Here is a 27,127-nt window from a genome sequence, read left to right as displayed (position 1 = left end):
GAACCTAGTATTTAAAAGGGAATATAAATAGAGAAAAAGGGTACTGCTTTGGTGTGGCAAAGTCGTTTCTTAGTAGAGTACAAATTGGTGATCTTGCAACTCTTGAATACGCTGTGTTGAGGCTGAACAAACAAGTAACTAACTTGATTAAGTGTCAGCAGGTTTTCAACGCTAGAAGCGGTTTTAGATAAACAAGGAGCTGGTGCTACAGCGATTCATGCGCCAAAGAAACTCTAATAGAAATGCTCAGAAATATTTATATATGTGCATTGATGTGTGTATATACACATATTAGTGTGTAGACACACAGGTTAGCGTGTACATACACAGATTAGTGTACACACATCTTTGTTGTGTCTACTTTGATAGCTTAAGAGAAAGAAGCACATGGCTGTCTTGGTACCTAATACACTCATTTAAAATTTATTTTTATTTTTTAAATTACTTTTTATGTGCTGATGTGTTGCCTGCATGGATGTCTGTGTACCATGGCTGTGCAGTGCCCACAGAGGCCAGAAGAGGGCGGTGTATGCTCCGGGGCTACCATGTGGTCTTTGGGACCAAATCAAGTCCTCTGGAAGAGCAGTAAGCATTCTTAACTGCTAGCCCCCAAACAATACTTCTCATTAATGAACATGCACACATCTGACTGTCGCAAACTCTCTGATATTCCAGGCCGGATTGTAGGTAATGGAATCACTTGTGTCTTGAAAGATCAAGATTGAAACAACATTTAATATGATCAAACGAGGCTTGTCCTGGGCATGTTGCCCAACTGTTACACTCAACCGTAGTATTAGAACTCAGGTCCTGTTCTTATTCATGGGTGAGACCTGTTCTCCACCGAGTCTCATATATTTGGTTTCACAAAATGCCACTAGTCATGCTCCTGAGATCAATCAAGTTTTGGAAATGCTAGATGGGACAGACAGACCTCCAGATCCGTTTACAAGCATCACTGATCTCCAGGAACACTGAGGATCAGAGCAGGCATCAACCTCAGAGCCCGAGGCAGAAACTAGGAATCAGCCCGCAAAGGAGAATGCTGGAGTGAACTGCTCCACCTAGTGGCCTCACTACTGTAGAACTCAGGGTGATCATGACTTTTTGTTTTTTTCCCCTAAAAAACCAACAAAACAAAACCCTATTAAATCAGGGCTTTCTTTGCTAAAGCTCTGTTTTGATGTACAATTGCCACACATTTAAACTGCCCATCTCCTGTTGTCAAGGTGGCAGTGAGTCCCACACTTGAAGAAGGGAACTGTTTATCAGGGCAGGTTGAGGGACAAACTGTTGGAAAACATCAACCCAATAGACCAATTGGACCCCAAGTTATACCTCCAGGACTGAGAAAGTTGACAGTGCAGAAAATGGATAGCAAGAAGCAGTTTTACTCCACGTATGTTAGTTTGGGGGTTCATCAAAGTAGGAAAAAATGGCAAAAGAAATGTTTGCCAACTTGGTGGAAATAAAACGGGAAGTGAGGCTTAAAACCCTTCCAACCCTTGAGATTGGGCAACGATTAAGTGATTCACTTCTGCTATGGCTTGGATCTTACCTTTCCCCCAAAGCCCCATGTGTTAAAGGCTTAATCCCTAGAGTTCATGGTGGAACTTTGTAAAAACAAACCAGAAAAAAGGTTTGTTTTTATGTGTCCGTGTGTATTCCAGCATGAGTTTATGTGCGCATGTGTGCAGGTACCCATAGAAGCCAGAAGGCATCAGATCCCCTGGAACTGAGGTGGTGGTGGGAACTAAACTCAGATCTGCAAGAGCAGTAAGCACTTTAAAAACATTTTTTTTCAAGACAGGGTTTCTCTGTTTAGCCCTGATTGTCCTTGTACTCACTTTGTAGACCAAGCTGGCCTGGAACTCACGGAGATCTGAATTGCTTTGCCTCCCGTGTTGGAATTAAAGGTGTGCGATGGAAGGCGTGCACCACCAGGCCCAGTGGCAGTGGGAAGCACACTTTTAAGCATTGAGCTGCCTCTCCGGCCCCTATGGTGGAACTTATAAGGAGTAGGTATGCCACTGAAGGTGTTCATGGGGCCCCAGGCCTTTCTTCTGTCCCTGTTTTGCTGCACTCTGCCACATGATTTTCCCACAGTGTGCTACCTCACCACAGGTCCAAAGCAGCAGGCTCAATTATCAGGGACTGCACAAACCATTTCCTTTTTAAAGTTGATTGCCTTGGGTACTTGCCAGAAAGAGGAGCAACAGCACTTCCAAGAGTTCTAAGTGTATAAAAGACAAGGTTGACAGCTACTACCTACCTCAGCCAGGTGCTACGTCATAGCAACCGATGTGATAGAATAAAAAGTAATTTACCACCCAGTGGTGGTGGCGCACAGGCCTTTAATTCCAGCACTCGGGAGGCAGAGGCAGGTAGATTTCTGTGAGTTCAAGGCCAGCCTGGTCTACAGAGCGAGCTGCAGGACAGGCACCAAAACTACACAAAGAAACCCCGCCCCCCCCAAAAAAAAGTAATTTACCTCAGTGGTTTGCCTTGTGAAAGTCCATAACCCTAACTGCATCATGAAAAAATTATCAGATGAGACCCAAATTGAGGGACACTCACAAAATAATTAAATGCAGATTATGCTTGGTGGCAGGTGCCTTCATCCAATGAACCATCTTGCTGGCCCCCTCGTAATTTCTTAATTGTGAAGAAAGTACGCCACATTAATGTAAGCCTAACAGTAGGAGAAATGGGTGTGGGTGGATACAGGTATACTTTCCAACTTCTATGAAAATCTAAAACTATTTGAAAATTTAAAAAGCACGACATCTATAAATGCAATGTGGCATCTAGGCCGGACCTCAGAATGGTAGAAAACTGGTAGAATCCAAATAAAATCTGACATTTACCTAATGATAATGTATTGCTGGTGTTTCTTACTTTTGATGAACGTACTCTGATAATATGAGACACACATTAACGGAGACTGGGTAGGGAGTGTAAGAGAACTTTGCATTTCACTAATTACTATCATTATTACATGCGTGTATAATGGGTATGTGTGGTGAGTGCACATGTGTGCAGGAGTGCACACCTCTGCAACTGTTCCCAGACCAAAGGACTAACATAGTAACTTACTATGTCTGCTCTCCCGCTCTCCTCTCTGCCTATCCCTTGAGGCACTTTCTCCCTGAAGCTGGAACTAGGCCGGCAGCCAGCAAGCCCCATTCATCTTCCTGTTCCTGCTCCCTATAGACCTGCAGTGTAGGCACATATGTGGCATGCTACGTCTTTATACATGGGTGACAGCATCTGGACTCAGGTTCTCATGCTTTAGCACCAAGAACTCATACTCACTAAGCCATCTCTCCAGTGCTATTATTTTATATTTTTATGAGGCTGAAGATTATGGGGCTTCACACATACTAGCATACTAAGCATGTCTCTGAGAATTCTCTATTTTTTTTGCAATATTTCTATAAATCTAAAGTGATTGTAAAATAAAAAGAGAATAATATAGTGCAGGGTAGATGAATGTACCAAAAAAAATCTGCTTGGATTACTTCTGATAACCCGCACAAGGGGCACAAGGGCACTTGACTTAATTAGGACTCTGTGGTAAAGTCTTTCCTTTGACACATATCTTTTTTTTTTTTTTTTTTTTTTTTTTTTTTTTTTTTTTTGAGACAGGGTTTCTCTGTGTAGCTTTGCGCCTTTCCTGGAACTCACTCTGTAGACCAGGCTGGCCTCGAACTCACAGAGATCCGCCTGGCTCTGCCTCCCGAGTGCTGGGATTAAAGGCGTGCGCCGCCGCCGCCGCCGCCGCCACCGCCGCCGCCACCGCCGCCGCCGCCGCCGCCGCCGCCACCCGGAGACACATATCTTAATACTTAGTAGTGTCCCTGTTACAACAGTGGGAATGTATTTCCTGTGCACATATTTATTGAAAAAAGTGGCTATGGTGAACAATGGAAACTAGATGACCTAAACTAGAGAATAAAACAAAACAGAAAGGGCCCAGTCATGGAAAGATGGGAACAACTGGAAGCTAGTGCTATTAACCACTGAGTTAGCTCAAAGCAGACGGCCAACATTCTTCAGGAAGCCAGTGGTTCTCACAGCTGGAAAGAGGGAAGGGCCAGAAACTAAGGGAAATGTTGACAGCTTGGCTAATACTCCATTTTGTGTGCCTTAGCTATGTCTTATGCACAAACTCTTTGACCATAGTTTCCTTAGTGCGTTATCTGAGATTAGCAAAGATCGGCTTGATAACCTAGTGTCTGCCATGATTTACTAAGGGTAAAAGACACAGAATAGGGAGAGAAGGGGATAGATCTAGGCAACAGTCACAAGATAGTTCCAGGCTTCTTGTTTCTGCAGCCATCTTCTCTCCAGACAGAGAGCTCTTCCGGCATAGGAATCTGCCTGTTTTTGTCTCAGCCCAGCAGTTTTCTATATGCACTAAAAACTTACTACACATTGTGTAGTTAGTGAGCAAAGTGGGAAGTCAGAAACTAATGCAAGTGGCAAAATCTTCCTTTTGAATTTTTCTATGAAGCCAGGTGTAGTGGTACATACCTGTAATCACTACACTGTAGAGATAGAGAAAAAAGGATCAGGAGTTCAAGGTCATCATTTACTCATCATTTACTACATAGACAGTCTGAATCCAACCCAGGTGTGCTGGCTAGTGTTAGATCAACTTGACACAAGCTAGAGTCATCTGAGAGGAGGGAACCTCAATTAAGAAAATGCCCCTATAACACTGGGTCTGTAAGGCATTTTCTTAATTAGTGATTGATAAAGGAGGGCCCAGCCCATTGTGGGTGGTGCCATCCCTGGGCTGGTGGTCCTGGGGTCTATAAGAAAGTAGGCTGAGCAAGTCATGGGGAGCAAGCCAGTAAGCAGCACCCCTTCATGGCCTCTATAACAGTTCCTGCCACCAGATTCCTACCCTGCTTAAGTTCCTGTCCTGACTTCCTTTGATGATAACAGCAATGTGGAAGTGTAAGCCAAGTAAACCCTTTCCTCCCCAACTTGCTTTTTTGTCATGGTGTTTCCTCAGCAATAGAAACCCTAATGAAGACAGTAAGCTACATAAAACTGTCTTGAAAGACCAAAAAGGCAGGTTGGAGAGATGGTTCAATATTTAAAGTGCTTGCAATACAAGCATGAAGACTGGAGTTTGGATCTTCCAAAAGCCATGTCACTTGCTAGGTGGATGTAGTGGCCTGCCTGTAATCCCAACCTCTGAAGGGTGAGACAAGAGATTCCCAGAGCAAGCTGGTTAGCAAGACTAGCCACATCAGTAGGCTCTGGGTTTGATGTGCGAGAGCCTGCCTCAAAGAATAAGGTGGAAGAGTAACTGAAGATGATTTTTGTTTTGTTTTGTTTTTCAAGACAGGGTTTCTCCGTGTAACAGCCCTGGCTGTTTTGGAACTCGCTTTGTGGACCAGGCTGGTCTTGAACTCACAGAGATCCACTTGCCTCTGCCTCTCAAGTGCTGGGATTAAAGGCATGCACCACCATGTCTGGCGAATATGATTCTTGACATCAACCTCAGGCCTTATGTGTACATGTACAGAGTTATCTGCACACCCATACCACACAGATACCCACACATGCCAAAACATGTGTACACACTAACACAGGAAAATATGGAAAAAAAGGAATAAACCAAAGTAGAGATAAAACAGTAAAAAGACGACTAAATATACGAGGAAACAATCTCAAACATGTCCTCATATTGAAGCAATTGAAAATATTTTGATAATTCATTTTTTTCACTTCAATGAAGAGACACATGGCCCTTATTCTTGAAATTATAAGCTAGAAACAGAAATTAAGGGATGGGCATGTGAATACTAAGTAAACATTTCAAAGGATAAGTTACTGCCCAATTGGGTTATCTGAAGACTAGTGGAAAATGGCATGATAAATTATGTTGTGAAAAGGATAACCAGACTACAACCCACAACTCCAGAGAAGCTAGGTAACATGGAGGACCGCAAGAGGGATGCATGGATCGCCCTGGGAAGGGGAAACAGATGAAATATCCTGTGTAAACTGCTGGTGGGGGCAACAGAGGGGAGGGGGTGGGGGATGGGAACATGAGGGAACAGGACAATCAAGCTGGGGGAGGGACAGAGTGGGAGAGCAATGAAAGATATCTTGATAGAGGGAGACGTTATGGGGTAAGGGGTACTAACTAGGGAAATTCCCAGGAATCCACAAGAATGACCTCACCTTAGACTACTAGCAATAGTGGAGAGGGTGCTTGAACTGGCCTACCCTGGTAATCAGATTGGTGAAGACCCTAACTGTCATCATAGAGCCTTCATTCAGTAACTGATGGGAGCAGATGCAGAAATCCACAGCCAAGCACCAGGCTGAGCACCAGGAGTCCAGTCTAAGAGAGAGAGGAGGGATTAAATGAGTAAGGGGGGGGGGTGTCAAGATCATGATGGGGAAAACTACAGAGACAACTGAACCAAGCTCATAGGAACTCAAACTTTAGACTGACAGCTGTGGAACCTGCATGGGACCAGACTAGGCCCTCTGCATACAGGAGATAGCTGTTAGCTTGGTCTGTATGAGGGGCCCCCTGGCAGTGGGATCAGGATCTATCCCTGGTGCATGAGCTGGCTTTCTGGAGCCCATTCCCTATGATGGGACCCCTTGCTCAGCCTTCATGTAGGTAGGGAGGGGCTTGGTCCTGCCTCAACTGAATGTACCAGGCTGTGTTGACTCCCCATGGGAGGCCTTACCCTTTTGGAGGAGTGGATGGGGGGGTGGCTGGGGGGAGACTGTGAGGGGGAGCAGAAGGAGGGATGGGAGGGGGAACTGTGGATGTATGTAAAATGAAAAAAAAATTTAAATAAAAAAAGTGGCAGAGAACTCTTAAGAAGACTACAGAGATGTCCATTGTTATGAGAGAAGGGATTTCAGGCCCTTCCTTTTGTCTTTAGTACAGCAAAGAATTGAGAACAGTAAGCTTAGTGCTATCTACCCTGGGCCAGTCTTAACTGTTTAAAGCATGAGTTCCCATATCAGACTCTGTGTGAGAAACTTGGGAAATGCTGGAATTCTGTGTCACCCATCAAGACCAACATTTCTAATTCCTAGCTCAACATTATCTGAGATACTAGAGTAGATACCTGTGTGGTTCAAGCTCAATTTACTGAGCTCCAAATAAAAGACTGTCTAAAAATATTATGTTGTGAAGTTAATATTTGCATTCCAATTAAGGCAACCAAGACAAAGATGAAGACAAAGACTCAATAGGACTCTACAAAAAAGCACGAATGAAAGACTCAATCAGTTCATCTAGCATGGTGGTTCTCAGCCTGCCACAGCACACAATACATTTTCATGGAAAAATTGGGAAATAGGGGAACAAAATTACTTCCTTTCAAAAGCTAGATTGATTCACAATCATAGGCTACTTGTGGGATTAAGACTGCGTTGTTTCTACTTTGTTTTCTCCTATGAAAATATTCTTTCTTTTATGAGAAGGTGATAATTAAAAGAAAAAGGGTTTGGGGTTGGTCTTTTTAAAAAGCCCTATGTTAATCCTTGAAATGCTATTGTTGGCTGGGCATGATGGCACACACCTTTAATCCCAGCACTCAGGAGGCAGAGGATGGCAGATCTCTTGTCAGTTCCACGCCGCCTGGTCTACAATAGGCAGGGCCACACAGTGAGGCATTAACTAAACAGTAAAAACAAAACAAAACAAAACAAAACAAAACAAAACAACTCTATTGTGTATGTGCCCATGAATCTATCCATTCAAAAGGTGTGTGCATGTGTGTGCAAATGTTTTGTTTGATCTAAAGGGATATTTGAAAAGGGCAATGAAAAATGCACATTTACTGAGTACATCTACTAGCTAGATCTCGTGTTTCACACACACACAATTTACCATTGAATCTTTATATTTTACATTAGCTATTTCCATATTACATACAAGGAAAATGGTAACAAAGGATAAATAACTTGACCAAGGAATGTGCTAACAAGGAACCAAATCCAAGTTTATCTGACTCCAGAACCTGCTCTTTTCTAAATCACATTATTCATAGAGATTTTCTGATACTCATTGTAGGGAGAATGGTGCAGAACTGGGATTGAAGTGAGGGCCTTGCACATGCTAGGGAAGCACTTACTCACTAAATATAACTATACTCTTATTTTTCTTCTCAGTCAGGATTGAAGTTTTCCAGATTGGAGTTGAACTAACTGGCCCTATAGTGCAGGCAAGCCATGAACCCATGATCCTCCTGCCTCAGCTGTGATTATAGGTGTACACACTCTGCCTAGCTTCTTTGTACATATCTGGACGCTTCCTTTGCAAACGCACTTTCTGACTTACAACTTCAGTGCATTGACACAGTAACTGCAAGTGTCAGCGTTATGTCTGTAAGCAACTAGTTTAGCCTTTTCTTTAAGCAACTATATGAAAGGTATCAGGAAATATTCCCAGAGCAATACCCTGATTATCTGCAGTTGAAACACCCAGAAAGACAGAAATACTCTGAAAGAAGTCAGTCGAAGCCAGGTGTGGTGGTGCACACCCTTAACCCTAGCACTTAGGAGGCAGAGGCAGGAGAATCTCTGAGTTCGAGGCCAGCCTGCTCTACTGCTCTACATAGAGAATTCCAGGTTAGGACTAGACAGACCTGTCTCAAAAAACAAATAAAAATGGAAGAAGAGGAGGAATTTTAAAAAACCCAGAAACTATGATTAGTTAGAAAGACAGTGACATAATAATTCAATTTGCCATGTAGAGTACAGGAGGATGAGAGAGCCAAGAGACGTGAAAAGAAAGCAGAGAGGGAGGAGAGGTGGGTAAGGCCAAGGAAGGGAGTGGGAGAGAGCATGCTCTAGAGTAAGAGGGCAATGCAGGCGAAATCCAAGGCGGATGACAAGCAACCAAGAAGAAAGCCAAGAACGCTGACGATCAAGACCATGCTAGATTAACTAGGACATGATGGTGACTCCTCACATCCTCACATTCTGGAAACAATGCAGAAAGAACATATGTGAGCATAGATGGCACCACAACTCACTGGAGAATGAAACTCAGAAACAGTTTCAAAGGCATGTAGCTAATGCATCAGAACAGGGATTTAGAATCCCTGTTTGCTGAAGTCAATTGAAGACAAAAGTTGGTTTTTCTTGCATCTCTTGGTTTACTCAAGTCATCTAAAAATAATTCACCTTTAACAAGTGTTGATGACCAACTTTAATGACACATATTTCATTTTCAGCAACATATGCAAACCATCAACAACATTACCAGGTTCCATTGTCCCAGATGTTATTTCATTGGTACATTATATTGGTATTTACAAGGCCTTTCAAATTCAACAACACAAAACAAAACAGCTTAATTTTTAAAAACTACAATGCTTTTAAAAAAAATGTAAACAGTTCATTTTTACATTATTGTAAAAAAGAAGACTCACTCCTTAATGTGGCTTATTTTTAAGTGAGCAAAGCCTGGTGCTCATGGATAAAGAAAAGAATTCTTTACATAGAAACATTGTGCTCCAGTGTGGCAAAGAAAAAAAAATTATATATATATACACATACAAAGTAAAGAATAAGTCCACAATTTAGATCACAAAAAAAATCTTGTCCCCAAATTGAGAAATTTATAAAAAACCATTTACACATGGTTATTGACCTATTGAAAACCTATATAACATTTTCAAAACAATAATTCAGTCAAAAGATACCACGTTTCTTAAAAACGAAATTTTGTGCAAAAAAAATTAGAGCTAGAAACAAGACTATCACCCAGCAGGAGGCCAAAAGAGCCACCGCAATAATTTAACTTTGTTAGATTTAGTGCATGTAACCAAAAGGCACGCACATGTGATTAATATATTAATATCTTTTCATGCAGAAACCTGTGCATGTTTATAATTATATAACAAAACATAAACATAACAAAACATAAACTCTATGCTCGGCAATGTTAATCTAGCCACATTCTTTCTAGTCTAGGGGTTCCTAGATTGCTAACACTGCCTCTCAAAAAAATATATATTATATTTGGACAACTTTCAATAAAAGTTAAAAAAGGATGTTAGCCTGAAACACTATAATACTTTTCTCATTTCTGATACATATAGAAACTCACTGATATGGTTATTTTAAATATATTTTCAAATTAAGGTACAGTTTTCCTTTTGTTAATAAACACTTTGATTGCTCCAGTGAAGTCAGCAGAGAGAAGAACTTCGGTGTTATCTGTCTTCACAATACCTGAAAAGCAGGAAGAAAAGATATTAGTTGATTTTAAAGGACTAAGAAGCCTGTTGCCACAATACTACACGCTCATGACCCTGTTTGTACCTTTGGTGGGAAAGAACCTCTTCTGACCATCTGTTTTCTTGATTTCTCTAGAATGCTTACATTCTCTGGTACATTTCTGCCTGACTAAAGCACACTTCCACTTAACTTCCTCTTAGCTGTTCTTTTTCTGTCTTAGGGATGTTACAGTTCCTTGGAGACTGAATGACTAAATTACTCCAAGGTAGTCTAGGCCTCTATGCCATCTAATGCTTCCATTTCAATCTCAGGATTGAAATACTAGAAGAATGTTACCAGCGGGGCAGCAGTTCTGCTGTTAAGAGGGGTCTCTAAGATGATTGATAAGACTGGCTGTAGCACAGACATACTGAAACTGCTATGAAATGAGTACATACATTTGCTCTGTGAATGCTGACAGCACTCTGCCTTTATGGTCTATATTGAGTATCTATGTAGCACTGCTCAATGGCCCAAACACTTACCTTTTGGTTTTTTTTTTTTTTTTTTTTTTTTTGTTTTTTGAGACAGGGTTTCTCTGTGTAGCTTTGCTCCTTTCCTGGAACTCACTTGGTAGACCAGGCTGGCCTCGAACTCACAGAGATCCGCCTGGCTCTGCCTCCCGAGTGCTGGGATTAAAGGCGTGCGCCACCACCGCCCGGCCCAAACACTTACCTTTTACATTTGCCAGCCGTGTAAAAACAGTTGACAAATGAATTCTATATTGTTGATTATCTATAGACTAAAAATAAGAAGTACTGATTCCTTAGAGGTAGAGGAATTAAAATTTTCATTGAAAAGTTGGGTACAGGATGAGGAAGACATAATGTTTTCACTCTAGGTTTGTTAATACCGTCTTGTGAGTCTTTGAACATTCCTTATACTCCTTCTGGACTATCTTAAAAGGCAAACAGTGCAGCAGTAGTAAAGGATTTAGAGACATGAAAGAAGCAGAAGAAAATGAAAATTCTTTATTGAGACTCAAATAGTGGCTGGAATCTTAGCAAAAGCAGGTGAGGCAGAGGTTTGAGGAGGCCAGCCTCAATCTGTAGTGAGTTCCAGGTAAGCTTGAGCTACAGGATGAGACTACTATATTACACTGTTTTTAATTCTTATTACATGGTGTAATCATCCTAACCTTGGGGTGGGGGGTAATACAGGAAAGCCCAAAGTGCCAAATGTCAGGAATAAAGAGAGAGAGACACTGGATGTGTTTTATGGTCCCATGCCCTGAATTGCCAGTTTAATCTTAGCTATACCTAGACAGGTACAAATTTGGAAATAATCCATTAAAAGCTGTGACTCTTCAAAAAGGATCTAGAGAGTTAATGGGGCCTTGTTAATGTGATACAATTTTGAGAAGGCTTTAAAAAATATACTATAGATTGTCTCCAAGTAGGCATTTAGTAAAATCTTAATAATTATCATTTGGGTTGAAAGAAGTGCTAGGCTAGAATTCATCCTTGTTTTTAAGAGTATTCTTCAGGCCAGGTGGTGGTGGTGCCTGCCTTTAATCTCAGCACTCAGGAGGCAGAGCCAGGCAGATCTCTGTGAGTTCAAGGCCAGCCTGGTCTACAGAGTGAGTTCCAGGACAGGCACCAAAACCACACAGAGAAACCCTGTCTCGGAAAACCAAAAGAGTATTCTTCAAACAGAATGGCACAGTAAGTAGAATGGATAGTATAAATGACATTATTGGGACAGTTAATTGAAAGTACTTAAAAACTTTTCAGGAATTCAAGTAGCCATCCTGGGCTACAGAGTGAGTTCCAGGACAGTCAAGGCTACACAGAGAAACCCTGTCTTGAAAAACAAAAACAAAGCAAAAGAAAACAAAAGCCCCCTCTGTACCCCTATTTATTGCTGTGACTTTATGGCTCTGTAAAAGGTCTGTCTGCAGGGTGCAGAAATCCATAAGAAAGTATTCTATGACTGCTTTTTCGAATATAAGCTTATTTTCTCTAACAACTGCTTCACATATGCAGGTTCTTAACCACACTTTTAAGGACTAGTACAGAACATTTTTATATAACTGTTGGTACAATCACTCTTACTTTTGACAGTTTCCTTTCACTTCCTATTCTGAGCATTTTAAATATCTATAATTAATTCCAGCACTTGGGAGACACAGACAGGCAGATCTCTGTGAACTCAAGACCAGCCTGGTCTACAAAGCAAATTCTAGGCCAGCCAGGGCTACACAGTGAGGCCTTGTCTCAAAACAAGTAAGTACATAAATGAACTTACCACTCATTCTCAAAATTGCAGGTAGGTATACAGCTACCTATTGAATCATGACTTCAGGAAGCAAACGATGATTAAGCACTGACTAAAAGCAGGCAAATACTACACTAGTGTGGACAACCCAACATTAACTCAAGCACTTAGGAGTCTCTGCCATCTCTGTCTAGAAGCAGCTGATTAAAGCTGTATGTGCTGATTCTGTCAGCTACCCACGGGGCTGCATGTGATGATGTTCTGAGTAGCTTAGGTAGTCTTTCCTTCTACCGTGTGGGTCCTGGGGATGGAACTCAGGTGTCAGGCTTGGCAGCAGGGGCCTTTACAGGCTATACAATCTTGCTCGCCTCATTTTGACTTCTCTTCAGAGAAGGCTGCCTGCAAAAATGATGAACTCCCAATTTTCCAAAATTCCTAGATGAATTTAAAGGTGTAAAACTTACAAGAAACATGTTACTGAAATGTCCAGAAATGGGTATCTAACAACTGTTATGTTGAACACAAGACATGTTCTTTGTATGTATGAAAATCTTCCCATAGGTGGCTAGAAAAAACTAGGACAAATAAAATATAGGCACCTACCAGTAGACGTGCTATCCAAAGCTTCAGCATCTTCACTTTTATCAGTACCTTCTAATTTTTCAGATTGAATATCCGAGGATAACATCAAACTTGGGTTTGGAGCAAAGATGGCTGATGTAACCACTGCATTATGTGCTGGGAAAAAATTATTTCAGGATAACTGAGAAAGTTTATACTATACATCAAGACAAAAATGAGACTATGAAAAAGACCTTTTAAAACATGTAAGACTAATTTAAAATCCAGAACCATTTCTTTTAAAAAACTGTCTCATATAGGTTCTATGCTTCCATACTTTTCCAATGTTAGGCCACAATAATTCTCGTTGGTATAGAAAAATGAAATAGTCTGCTACTGAAACACAACCAGTTACATTTGTTAAACTGCCAATATGGCTTGAAGATCAGGTTGCGCCTTGCTCTAAGTTTCTCCATGTCTTGCTGTGGGTGGCTCCATAGTACAAAGCAGTGTTTGACTCCATTTTGAATAGAAATGCAGAGACAGGCTGACTTTATATCTTATTTGTACACACAGACACCATCACCCGTCCAGCACCAACTACAAGCACAGACAAGCCACAAGAGTAGCACCTACAAACTCATCAAAGTAGACTGAAAGCATATGACTACAAGGGCTTATTAAAAACTCTATCAGAGAACAAAATGGCCCCAGAACTTAGTGAATACATCAAAAGGTGGGAAAATCTCATCTGGACCCTATAAAAAGATAGAGCCTATCACTTTAATGGTAGAGGTTACAAACCCAGTGAACCGCTATCTGACCACCTGGTCCATGTCAAGAATAGAGAGCTCCTAATTGTCCTGTAAGTTTAAGCTCAGCTTAGTCTTCCTGCTGGAAGTGTCCCACTTGAATTGCCTGCCTGTCACCTGCTTTTCAGTTCTGTGCTTTCACAGTTTGGCTGTGGGTTGCTCTGCTGAGCCTCCAGAAACTCTTCCATTGTGTTCCTACTTCTTATCTAACTACCCCAGTGACTTTCTTTGCATCTATCTGCCTCTGCCCCAGTAAAGCTTCCTTCAACTCTGTGACCTCTTTAACCCTTTTGTAGCCACTCTATAAGCTACTAATTAGTGTGTCACGTGAACGTGTGATGTGAAACTTAATATTAGTAAGTGAAATAGAACAAAAGGGCCAGGGAGATGACCCGGTTAGTAAAGGTTCTTGTTACACAAGCCTTACGAGCTGAGTTGATCCCTGAAACCCACGGTGGAAGGAGAGCACCGACTCTACATAGTTGTTCTCTGGTCTCTACAGTTGCACAGTGTCATGTGTGGAACTATACCCCCCCACACTACCCCCACACAAGTAATGATTCTTAAGAATTGGGATAAAAAGAACCTGTGTTGGCCAAAGGCCAGCTATCAAATGAAACTGGGACTTCTTGGGAAATTGCAGCCAACAAAACTGTTGTAACTTGAGAGTTTATTGTTATTCTATAAATTCTGACATAGTGGAAGACATAAGTCCGTCCATCTATGTTTCCAGCATAGTGCGGTCACAAAGAATCTCTACTCCTCTATAATAAGGCACATACATAGAAGTAAGCTGCATTTGCTTACCTTTAATACCTTCCCAGAAGTCATTACGATCTCTCCTGACTGAAGTAAACTTGCTTAGGTCATGGTAAGTACTCCAGATATAAACATATTTATCTTCTGAACCGCTAACGAGGTAAGTAAAGTCATGGCTATATTTGAGCAGGACAGGTCAAAAAATAAACAGAAAAAAAATCAAGGTTTCCTTCTATCAGTGCTTCCTAATTTAAAATATCTAAAACAACACCTGAGGGAGATTGTTGAAAACTAGAGCCATCTTCTTATTCTGCAGACTATGAAGGTGGTTTGATGCAGAGCCAGGCTTTTTTGATGCTGTTGTTCATTGCTACTTACTTGTTCTAGCACTGTTATAATGACTATACTATCTGTCACAATAACCAGGCTAATCTTTTCAGACATAGGGATGTAAGCTGTTGTTCACATTTTGAACATTATTAGTGCTGAGGACCCAACCCAGGGCCTCACTGAGCTAATCCTGACTCTACCAGCATTAGTATTTTCATCAAAGCCCAGGTAACTATGATGTTGTTTAATCTACTCTAGGAGAACTAGTGCCTTAAAGGATAACAGAAGTAGAATAGTTCACCAGTTGAATGGCTGGGTAATTACTGGGTTCTTCAAGAAGAAAATAACTGACTTTGGAGAAGAGTTGATAGCAGGATTAGAAAGAAGAAAAGCTAGGCAGATAATCCTATTTCAGGAGAGCTTACAGATCCCAAATTAAGAATTGAAATAATAATGGCAAGTAAAGGTATAATGACAAGGTACTCTACTTTAGGGTGATCAAATGCTTTCTTAGCTAGCTCCTGTACCTAAAGGGATCAAGGCAATATGTGTGTAGTGGTGGTGGTGTGGTGGGGTGTCTCTTGAAAGTTTATATAAAAGTTAAAAAGCAAACATTCTGGAGCTAAGAATCTTCTGAGCATGTCTCTGAGACCTATGATTTTAGGCCAATCATTTAATATTCTGAGTTTTGCTTTTTTTATTTGCAAAATGGAGATAGTTTTCTTACCTACCAGGGTTTTGCTTTCTTTATTTGCAAAACAGGGATAGTTTTTTTTACCTACCATGCAGGTAGACAAAGTAAGTACTGTACGATGATGATATGATGTGATAGCAGTTATAAAAATGTAGACTTAAAAACCTTATGTAATGACAAAAAGGGAGTGAGGAAATGCCATACTTTTGGGGATTTCTCAATGCCAATTTACCTGAAACTTGCTTTGATTTGGCTGCTGCTATTGACATAACCCTTATACTTCATAGACAGTGATAGGTCTCTGAGATCGTATAGTCTGATTCTGGAGTCATTTGACGTTACCAGTATCTAAAAGAAAACCAAACCAAAGTTAAAAATATCATCTTTTAATCTAAATTATGCCATAATACCAAAAGGGTGTTAAACACCAAGCCAAAAAACAGCAAAACTACAAACAGCAGTATTCCCCTATGTTATGGCCCAGATATTAAAACTAACTTTCAAGAATCAGTACACAGTGTGGATTGAGATGGTTTTGAATACTATAGTACCTTATTTTCTCCAGGTAAAGGTTCAATGCCAGTAATTTTTCTTCCAACCTTGTTGCGCCCTCTAGTAGATCGTACATGTATTTGTGTATGGTATTTCAAATGCTAAAACAAAATCATAAATTAAAAATACCAGAATTAGAAGAAACCTCAAGGATCATTTGTTCTAAGTCTCAGATATTACCATTTTTGCTCTATATTACAGATAAGGCATTTAAAGGCCAGAGGGTACAAATAACTTGTCTAAAACCACAAGGCTCTTACCTCTGTATCATAGAAAATACATCTACCATCATATGTCCCAATTACTGCATATTTTCCATTCTGACAGAAGTTGGCAGCTGTGATCAATTTTGTCTGACCATCTACTTCATTCCATAAAGCCACTTTTTTGTCAGGTATGTTCCATAGGCGGAGTTTTCCATCCAATGATCCACTAAGAAAATACCTGTCATCCTAAAAAGTTGGCAAGAGAATGCTTTTATTTTCACATCAGGGAAAGCTTGGCTAATTAACACATTAAGAGATAAGAAATAATAATCTAAAATGAAGTGTTAGTTGAAAAGTATTTGTTACTGTTATTTTCTTTTTATTTTGAAGGCTGGGTACTAGGGAGTCAAGCAAGTGATAGAGATAGAGATCAGTGAACTACATTTACACCTAGCCACAAAGTCTTAGTCTTCAAGAAAGCACCATTTTGTGTACTAAAAATGACAACAATTAAACATGTCAGCTTTCATGTTGAAGACACAGAATTTGAATAACTTCATTATATCCTTAAACTGTTTTTCCAAGTATGGATGTTAATATAAATGTTTGAGTAAGCATCACATGAAATAATGTTCTATAATCAATTAAATTTAAGAAATTCTGGAGTGCAAAAACTTTGTAAGATTTTCAGTTAACCTGTATTTTGAATATCCAAAAGGGGGGTAAAGTGGGTAGTGGCTTTTTAATTGAATTCACCCTGGACTTTCTTTGGGTATGCTCTGGGAAACATTATCTTATACCATGCATGTTTCAGGGACATGTGTAACATTGGGATACAAGGCTAATGCCAGTTACAAATTGAACCTGCTTTTTTGAATTGCAGTGCAGGAGTTCTGTATCTAGAGAAACTGGATCCATCCTAGGCATACAGCAATGTCAGCAGACATTTCTGATTATCATAGTCTAGTGTAGGGGAGGATGTTACCACTATAAATCATCCTACAATATACAGATAAGACGTTCACCCCTCCCACTAGAACGAAGAATGTCAATAGAGTCAAGGCTGAAAAGTCCTCTGCAAACAAAACTAGTCCTACTACTCAGCTGAGCTAAATTCTGGTAATGTTATCATTACTTATCAGGGGCTGGGGAGATGGCTCAGTCGGTAAAGTGTGAGGACCCAAGCTTAGATCCCCAGCACCCACATACATGGTAACGGCACACATCTGTAACTTGAGTGCTCAGGGGCAGAGAAAGGCAGACCCCTAGAGCTCCCTGGCCAACAAGTCTAGCCAAATTGGTGAGCTCCAGGTTAAGTGAGAAACTCTTTCTCAAAGAATAACAGGAGAAGGTACAGATTCTCATTACAGCTACCACCTCCCACAAACAGAAGGATTATATATTAATAATCAGGACATTTTCTTCATATAAGATACTTAATTCACTGCTGAAGCCTGTCATGGATGATCTATACATGATGGATGTTCTTGAGGATATGGTATAGTAAACTGTATAGCATCTACCAGAAAAGTTGAACAAGTTAAAAATACTTCATCTTGGACTTCAAAATTTAAACTGTATTGAAATATTGGCATGTGTCTCCAATTTCTTATTCTATTTACAACTTTGTTTCTTTCTTTCTTTCCAGGCAACATTATATTATAGTAGAGTCACATTGTCTAAGAAAATGCTGACATGACTGTTTTCCCCAGCCCCTGTCAAAATCTCTTCACCATAGCTTTTAGGTTTTCAAAGAAAATTACAAAAATAATTGAAAGAACTGAGACCTCAATAATAACTCTATAGAACACCATTACAAACTAGTATTTCCTTCAGCACTGCTACTTTAATAGGTGGAGAGATTTGGCTCAGTTACTGCAAAGTATAAATTCCATCCTTTATCTTACCTAAGGAAAGGGATAAGGACATTATTTAGAAAGAATATTCTACTAGTTTGATGGCCAAAATTAATAACATACAAACACAGATTATATCATTTTAATTTTAAAGTGTTCTCAAGCCTTTTAAAAGCTATAGGTTTGCCTTGGGAGAGCAATTATATTGAGGGGGAAAGTTAGTGATTTCTCTTAATTTGAGGGAAAAGATGAAGAAAAGGGAAAATGACTGAATGTTGCATTAAAAAAGACAATGGGTATTAAACAAATAGAGATGCATGATCTGACTGCAAGGTAGCCATTTACCAAACTTGGGAGGGAGGGAAAGTCAATTTAGAGTCAGCTCGAGTCCTCCACCTATTTTAATCTGGCAGTAGTGGCGGTAACAATGAGTATTCTTTCTTGTGCTTGCATTTGCAGAAAACCAAAACTAATTCAGCTTTAAGTATTTATGGCTCTGTACCATAAAGGCATAAGGCATCTACAATTCCATGTCAACTTTTTTCCTCTTTGGTTGAAATAAAATTAAATAGTTTTTTTTTCTATTTTCAAGACCAAGTTTCATTATGTGGCCCACATTACGCTGAAACTTACAATGTATCCCAGGCAGGTCTCATATTCATGATCCTCCTACCTCAACCTCCTGATTGCTGGAATTCCAGATAAGTACCATCACACCTGGTGAAGTACTTGGTTTCTAGGAGTAGTTATTAAAGGATTTTCTCGATGGAAATGAATAAAAAGGAACAACAATGTGAGCCAGGATCAGCGACACATGTATGTTGCCTCAACTATTCCAAACGTTTGAGGCAGGAGGATCACTTGAGGCCATAGCAACACAGTGAGATCTGTTTTCAAAAATGGTAAACAAGCCGGGCGGTGGTGGTGCACGCCTTTAATCCCAGCACTCGGGAGGCAGAGCCAGGCGAATCTCTGTGAGTTCGAGGCCAGCCTGGACTACCAAGTGAGTTCCAGGAAAAGGCACAAAGCTACACAGAGAAACCCTGTCTCGAAAAACCAAAAAAAAAAAAAAAAAAAAAAAAAAAAAAAAAAAAAAAAAAAAAAAAAAATGGTTACTCAAAAATGGTAAACAAGAAACAAACAACAAGATTAAGATTAACAAGAACTGCAGAGATGGCTCCTTTGGGTCAAATGCTTGCTACCTAAGCAGGAGGACTCGGGTTCTGATCCCTAACACCTACATAAAAGTCGGGTGTGTCAGCACAAGTCTGTAACTCCATTGCTGGGGCAGGGAACAAGACACGTAGATTCTGGAGAGCTTGCTGGCCAGCCAGTCTAGTTAGAACAGTGAGCTCCAGCTTCAGTGAGAGAGACTCTCACAAAAAATAAGGTAGGTTTGGAAGCATGGCTCAGCAGTTAAGAGAACTGGCTGCTCTACCAGAGGACACAGGTGCGATTTTTAGCATCCACATGGTGGCTCACAAGCATCTATAATTCCAGTTCTGAGGGATTCAACACCCTCTCTGGCTTTGGAGGGCACCAGATACACATGTGGTACACAGATATACATGTAAAAAACTCATATACATAAAGTAATAAAAATTCATTAGTTATTAAAAATAAGGTAGGGTGTGATAGAGGAAGATAATCCAATGTTGACCTTAGCCTCCTCAAGTGAATACAATGGCAAGTATATCCACATGTGAACATGTATACACACAAGTGCACACACATTCATGTAAGCGCGCGCGCACACACACACACACACACACACACACACAGACACACAATTGATTAACAAGGTTTCAAAATCCTAAATATTAATTCAGGATATCACATAATGAAATTTGGTCATTACCCATTTCAGTCTTTTGAACTTTGTCTCCCTTCCACAACCCTTCCATAATTCTCACCTATAGACTCACCTTTACCCTGTTATACCTATTGTTTTTTCCTTTTAGAGACAATGTCATATAGCCCAACCTGGCCTTAAACTAGTGATCATCCTCCACTCAGCTTCAAGAGAGCTGGCATTACAGGCATGCACTACCATGTTTAGCTATTTTTCTATCTCTAAGTCTAATATCTCACATCTTTAGGCTATAATGTACTTATATTCCATGTGTTATTAAGGATTTGAAGTGACTTTTTTTTTTTCCGAGACAGGATTTCTCTGTGTAGTTTGGTGCCTGTCCTGGATCTCACTCTATAGACCAGGCTGGCCTCGAACTCAGAGATCTGCCTGGCTCTGCCTCCCGAGTCCTGGGATTAAAGGCATGTGCCACCACTGCTTGGCTGGGATGACTTTTTACTACTGTATTTAGAATATAATTTCCCATTTGTAATGCAAATTATTAGAAAACTTCTTTTCCAACCACTGACTGATTGAAGGGTCTTATGTATCCCAGACTGGCCTCAAACTCATTGTGTAGTTGGGAGTGACTGTGAATTTCTGATCCTTCAATCACTACCTTCCCAGAACTGTGAATATAGGCATACATCACCACACCCAGTTTTTGTAGTGCTTGCAACTGAACTCAGAGCTTCCTGCTGCTAAGCAAATACCCTACTAAGCTACATTCTCAGCCCCTTTCCCCATTTTTTGAGACATGGCCTCTAGGCAGCCCTGCTGTCTTAAGACTTACTATATAGACTAGGCTGGCCTCAATCTCACAGAGATTCACATGCGCCAGCCTCCCGAGTGCAGGGACTAAACGCTGATGTCACAACACCAAGCTCAAAAGCAAAATAAGATATTAATTTTTCAGTTATATGGCTACTAACGATTTTTTAATCCTGTAGTCCCAACTGTTCTCCACGGAAATCAAATTCCTTCATCTCTATTTAGTATGACGAAGAGTATATGTATAAATGGTTACTTACTCTTGGATGGAAAGCGATGGCAGTGACAAAATCTATATGTTGAAAACAGCAAAGGCATTCTCTTCTAGAAATGTGCCATAACCTGACTGTTTTATCCATAGAAGAAGAGAGCAAAAAGTAGTTCTATGGAGAAAATGACATCAGTTACTTTATTACTAATATATATGAAAACACTACTTACACAATAAAATTTAACTAGAATTACAGTTTTATTTCCAGTTTTAGTTTTATATACTATGTTATTGCTATATGCACCATCATAAAGAATACGACTATTCAATTCACTTGAAAAGTGTATTATTTTCTCGTTATTACCTAGTGTATTTCACTGACTCTAAGCCATTTTAGCATTACCTGTTGTTACATTACTTTGAATCTTACAATGGATGAAAGGGAGTATGTCAGGTACTAGCAGAGGATTAAGGAGTACTTTAGCTGTTTTAACCGGAACATGTTTAAACTTAGCTATGAATATATGAAATCTATTAATTTGATTATTTTAGTTTAGTTATTTTTCACACCAAAAATGCTGGTGAATTCTAACTTACATGGATCTTAATTGTCACTTAAAATATCTTCAAAAAGATTACTCTGCAATGCAGCATAGAAATGAAAAGTTATTATACTCCTGTCACACTCTAGGCAAGAAAACCAGAGAACAGAAACTGACAAGTTCTCAGAATACATCATAGAATTTTCAGAGCTGGAAGAAGTAGGGTAACTGACTTAGGCAATATATTGGACCAATTACCCTGGAACCAAACACCTACCCATGAAAAGCACATGGCCAACAAAGCCCAGTAATTTCTAAGACTCACCTATTTAAAGGGCAGAACTATATATTACACTGAATGAGGAAACTCAAAGGGACTCTAGTATTTTTTTAAATGTCCTAGATGACCAACAAATCAAGGCAATGATAACATTTATTGAGTACACACAATTTGCAAAAAGCTTTGTTGTTAGCACTATACAGCAACTCTGTGAGGTAGGCAGGTTATTTTCATCCTTTTGACAACTGAGTGAACAGTGAAGCACAGAAAAATAACTTGCCTAAGATTACACAGTAGAGTTAGGGTTCAAGAGCAGGTGGTCTGACTCTAGGTCTAGGCTCTAACCAAGTTTTGCAGAGTGCAGAAAAGCACCAAGATGCTTTGTCATTTGCTCAAAGTAATTAAGAACACTTCATCTGGATCTGTGTGGCAGCTCATAGTTGTAATTTTGTGGTTGTGGAGGCAAGAGAATCAGGAGTTCAAAGTCATTCTTAGCTACATAGTAAGTTTGAGGACAGCCTGGCTACAAGAGACCCCTGTCTTCAAAAATCACAAAAAAAGCAAAAAGACTAACTGCAAATATTTATTTGGTTATGTAATGTTATGAGCTATTCTATAAAACACATTTAACTCAAATAAAATTTGGCTGTATTTAGTTCTTGCTTTAAGCATATGATATATAAATATATTCTTAAAATATTAAATGTGTTAAAGAAATGTTAAATTTTATTCTACTGTGCCAAGTTTTTGTTCAATAAATTCTTACTAAATGAAATTAATTAAAAATTTTTTATGTGTATGAATGTTTTGTCTGCATGTATAACTGTGTACCATGTGCATATGTGGTACCCATAAAGGCCAGAAGAGAGTGTTGGATCCCTTGGGATTGGAACATATAGTTGTGAACCATCATATGGGTGCTGGGAATTGAACCTAGGTCCTTGGGAAGAGCAGCCAGTGCTATTAACTGCTGAGCCATCTCCCCAGCACTGAAATAATTTCTTAAACTAATCGTTGACCTTTGGAGTCACATAAAGTATATTCAAACTGAAATTCTGTGTATAACTAGACTTATAATCTTTAGGTAGATCAGGGAATATAGTCCTCTCACCTATACAGTGAAAGATCCTTTATTACATATGGGATTTTTACTCTAAGTTTTAATATTGTGTTAGTTGGCATAAAAGTATTTAAAAAATAGAAAACTCACTATAAACAGAGACTCTAATAGACACTGAAGAGAAATAACAGTAAAGTAAGATTTGACCACTACCCTTTAACAGGTTAGAATCGTATTGTAAATAACATCTAGTAATCTATGGTGGTTTGAATGACAATAGACTCTACAGGATCATATATTTGAATGCTTGGTCCACAGCTAGAGGAACTATTTAGGAAGGATTAGTACGTGTGGCTTTGTTGGAGAAGGTATGTTACTAAGGAGTGGACTTTCAGGTTTTAAAAGCCCGAGCAATTCCCAGTTAACTCTCTTGTCTCAACATGTAAACTCCCAGCTACTGCTCCAGTGCCATGCCTTCCTGCCTGCTGCCATGCTCCCTGCCATGATGATCATGGACTCACCCTCTGAAACTGTAAGCAAGCCCCCAATTAAATGCTTTCTTTTATAAGCTTCCTTGGTTATGGTGTCTCTTCGCAGCAATAGAAAAGTAATTAAGACAGTAGCAGTTAGGTCTTTCCCAGCGAAAAGCACACCAATTTGTTATCCAATACCAAATGGTCAGCCCTGAAAACATAACATACAAGTAACATTATATTATATTGAGCTGGTTGTATTTATGTATTTAGGAACACACACACACACACACACACACACACACACACACACACACACACAAAATGTAACAACAAAAGAAAAAAAAGAGGCCATGAACTTGAAAAAGAGCAAGATGGGGGTGGTACACGGGAGAGGTTAGAGGGAATAAAGCTAACAGGGAAATGATATAACCTCAAAAATTAATGAAAAATCTGGCAAGATAGCTGAAGGAACAATTGAGTGAAACAAGTCAATACTCATTTTTGTTGTCAGGAAAGGCTGACCGAAGGATGCTCCTTCAGGAGGAAGCAGCATCAAAGGCACCCTGATTCATGATGAGTGGGAACCAGCCCAATAAACATATTTGGATATAAAACAAAGGTAGATGCTGCCTAAGGAACAACACCTAGGATTGTCCTCTGTCCTGCCCTACCCCCATGTGGGTGGGTGTGCGTGTGGGCGTGCACCCCCCCACATGCATGCACATGCATGAGCGCGCGTGTGCGCGCGCGCGCGCGCGCACACACACACACACACACACACACACACACACACACACACCCATTAATGTGAGTAACTTCCACAAAAATTTTCGAAGTGTTATACCCTTGTTTTCTGTATTTATCTTTTTATGACTAATATTCATCATATCAAGAATCAAGAAGTCTCAGCTTACAAACTGGCACCAGTCATGAGGCACGTATATAGACTAAATACTAAATATTTCTGTGACCTACAAAATTTGTAAAGAATGCAGGAAAGGAAGAATTTACGATTCTTGCATCTTTGCAATATATCCAGAATTTTCAATTTTTGTATGTTAGCTTTTGTAGGGTGATGAGCTATTGTGACATGGGAATGGGGTGAGAGAGTATTGCTCTAAAGACATGGAGTGTGAATTCAACTCCCTATTCCATAACTACACACCTGTCAGTATGTTCCTTAACTCCTACAAATCTCCTTTTTCAAATCCTTGATAAACATCAGTGATCTTACCTGTTTGATAACACAAAAGAGAACACATGTAAAATACTTAAGTTTGGTGTCCTTGGTGCCTAAAATCCTCTACCTGGCACATTCATAGATCATATTTTTATTTTTAATTGTGTGTGTGTGGGGGGGGGCAGTTATTTGAACATTAAGTGTAGTTGCCTGTGGAGAACAAAGGTATTGTATACCTTTGGAGTTGGAGTTATAGGCAGTTGTAAAATGCCCCCTGAAGAAGTTGGGAACCAAACTCGGGTCCTCTGTGAGGAGCAGTACTCATTTTTAACTGCTGAACCATATCTCCAGCCCCATTCACAGGTAATGTTAATTGAACATTTATTGTGTAAGTAGGTATGTTTATTTTGTTTTGTTTTGTTAAGATTTATTTTATGTGTATGAGTGTTTTGCCATTTGAATGTATGAGTACTGTATGCCTACCTGGTGCCAATGGAGGCAAGAAGAGGTTGTTGGATCCCTTGGAATTGGAGAGGCAGATGGTTGTGAGCCACCATGTGGCTGCTGGAAATGGAGCCCAGATCCTCTGCAAAAGCAGCAAGTGCTCTTAACTGCTAAGCCATCCCTCTAGCCCTATGTAAGTGCTTTGTATTTACGCAGTTAATCTTTCCCTGTAACTCTGCAAAGAAGCTACTTTTATTATGCCTATTTTGCAGGTGAAGTATGGTAAAGTTAAGGAAAATGGCCAAAGATCCCACAACTATAGGGGCAAAGTAGTTAGAATATGAATCCTGGGAGTCTGGCTCCAAAGTTATGCTCTTAATTAGGTGGTTAAGCAAACAACAGATACGTTTTGAGTGAATCTGAAATATAGAATATCTAGTAGGCAGATGTTTATAGGAACTCAGTTTATTCTTTTATTTTTTTCTTTGGTTTTTTGATACAGGGTTTCTCTGTGTAGCTTTTTGGCGCCTGTCCTGGATCTCACTCTGTAGACCAGGTTGGCCTCGAACTCACAGAGATCCGCCTGCCTCTGCCTCCCGAGTGCTAGGATTAAAGGCGTGCGCCACCACCGCCCGGCTTATTCTTTTATTTTAATTAAAATATAATTACAGCACTTCCCCTTTTCCTTTCTTTAAACCCTCCCATGTTCCCTCTTATTCCCCCTTAAACTGATGGTCTCTTTTTCTTTGACTATTATTATTACACACACACACACACACACACACACACACACACACACACACACACACACAGAGAGAGAGAGAGAGAGAGAGAGAGAGAGAGAGAGAGAGAGAGAGAGAGAACCTGCTGAGACTGTTTAGTGTTACTCTAGTATTCCATAGTACAGTTAGTGTCTGTGATTTATAACAATTTGTTATAGATTTTATAAGTAACTGGAAAAGAGGAGTCTGAAGGCACTAAATAGAAAATGGCAAATCTTTTTTTTTTTTTTTAAGATTTACTTATTTATTATGTATACAGAAGAGGGCGCCAGATCTCATTACAGATGGTTGTGAGCCACCATGTGGTTGCTGGGAATTGAACTCAGGACCTCTGGAAGAGTAGTCGGTGCTCTTAACCTCTGAGCCATCTCTCCAGCCCCGGCAAATCTTTAAGTAGGTAGAGATGTCAATCATATGTTTTTTAATCACTATCTATTATATACACATATTATATTATACTTCATTAATATGCATAATTCTCATGTGTCAATTAAAATATAAAAACTGTCTGACATAAACCTCTATATGTGAAAAGGTTCTTGGGCCATTGAGATGGCTCAGAGGATAAAGGTGCTTGCTGTTAAGCCTGATAACCTGCATTCAATTGCTGGGACACACATGGTAGGAGAGAACTGACCCACTTATCCTCTGGCTTCCATATGCACACCTTGGCACACATGCCCATGCACATATGTGCACACAGGTGCACATACACAAATAAATAAATGTAATTTTAAATTATGAGAAGTAAAAGTTCAAAATTTTTTTCACAAAAAGGTTCTGTTCCTCTTTGTGTTCACGTATGTACATTAAATGTGTGTATACATGCATGTGGAAGTCAGAGGACAACCTTAGGTGTTATTCCTCAGACACTGCTACTTATTTTATGAAGCAGGGTCTTTTACTGGTCTTGAACTTTCCAAGTAGGCTAGGCTGGCTTACCAGAGAGCCACATGGGTCTTCTTCTATCAGTGCTGTGATTATAATGTGACATTATGCCTGGCTTTTCTTTTAATGTGCATTTTTGGGATCAAACTTAGGTCCCCAAGTTTGTAAGATATTTGGTTTAAAAAGCAGACCACAGAGAGAAATGGAGAGATATTGACAGATGGGTTATATAAAATACCCAGAATACCTAAAGAGAACCAGCAATTCACAAATGCACATGGCAGGGAATGTTGATCCCAGTACTTGGCAGGCAGAGGTAGATATGGAGGCAGTGCAGGTGGGAGGATCCCATTGAGTATGATGCTAACCTGGATCA

General features: G+C 39.9%; 1 protein-coding gene across 3 annotated transcripts in view; it reads right to left on the bottom strand.

The window, feature by feature from the left end:
- Positions 1 to 9,132: 9,132 nt before the first annotated feature.
- Wdr44 (WD repeat domain 44) overlaps positions 9,133 to 27,127 on the bottom strand; it is a 99,404-nt gene continuing 81,409 nt past the window's right edge. For 2 of the 3 annotated variants that reach the window (XM_037199301.1, XM_028887296.2), the window contains exons 15-21: positions 21,149 to 21,271; positions 16,464 to 16,655; positions 16,203 to 16,304; positions 15,884 to 15,999; positions 14,676 to 14,803; positions 13,099 to 13,233; positions 9,133 to 10,233 (exon numbers count right to left, since the gene is read on the bottom strand). In XM_037199301.1, coding sequence (XP_037055196.1) covers positions 10,139 to 10,233; positions 13,099 to 13,233; positions 14,676 to 14,803; positions 15,884 to 15,999; positions 16,203 to 16,304; positions 16,464 to 16,655; positions 21,149 to 21,271 — 891 coding nt within the window. In that variant the 3' untranslated portion in view covers positions 9,133 to 10,138. Of the gene's footprint in view, positions 10,234 to 13,098; positions 13,234 to 14,675; positions 14,804 to 15,883; positions 16,000 to 16,202; positions 16,305 to 16,463; positions 16,656 to 21,148; positions 21,272 to 27,127 lie in introns of those variants that run through there. The other variant, XM_037199302.1, reaches the window with a different exon arrangement.

This window comes from Peromyscus leucopus, chromosome X, assembly GCF_004664715.2.
Source record: "Peromyscus leucopus breed LL Stock chromosome X, UCI_PerLeu_2.1, whole genome shotgun sequence".
In the NCBI taxonomy this organism is placed as follows: Eukaryota; Metazoa; Chordata; class Mammalia; order Rodentia; family Cricetidae; genus Peromyscus; species Peromyscus leucopus.
The sequence above is the reverse complement of the archived record's forward strand: the minus strand, read 5'-3'. Positions and strand labels throughout refer to the sequence as shown.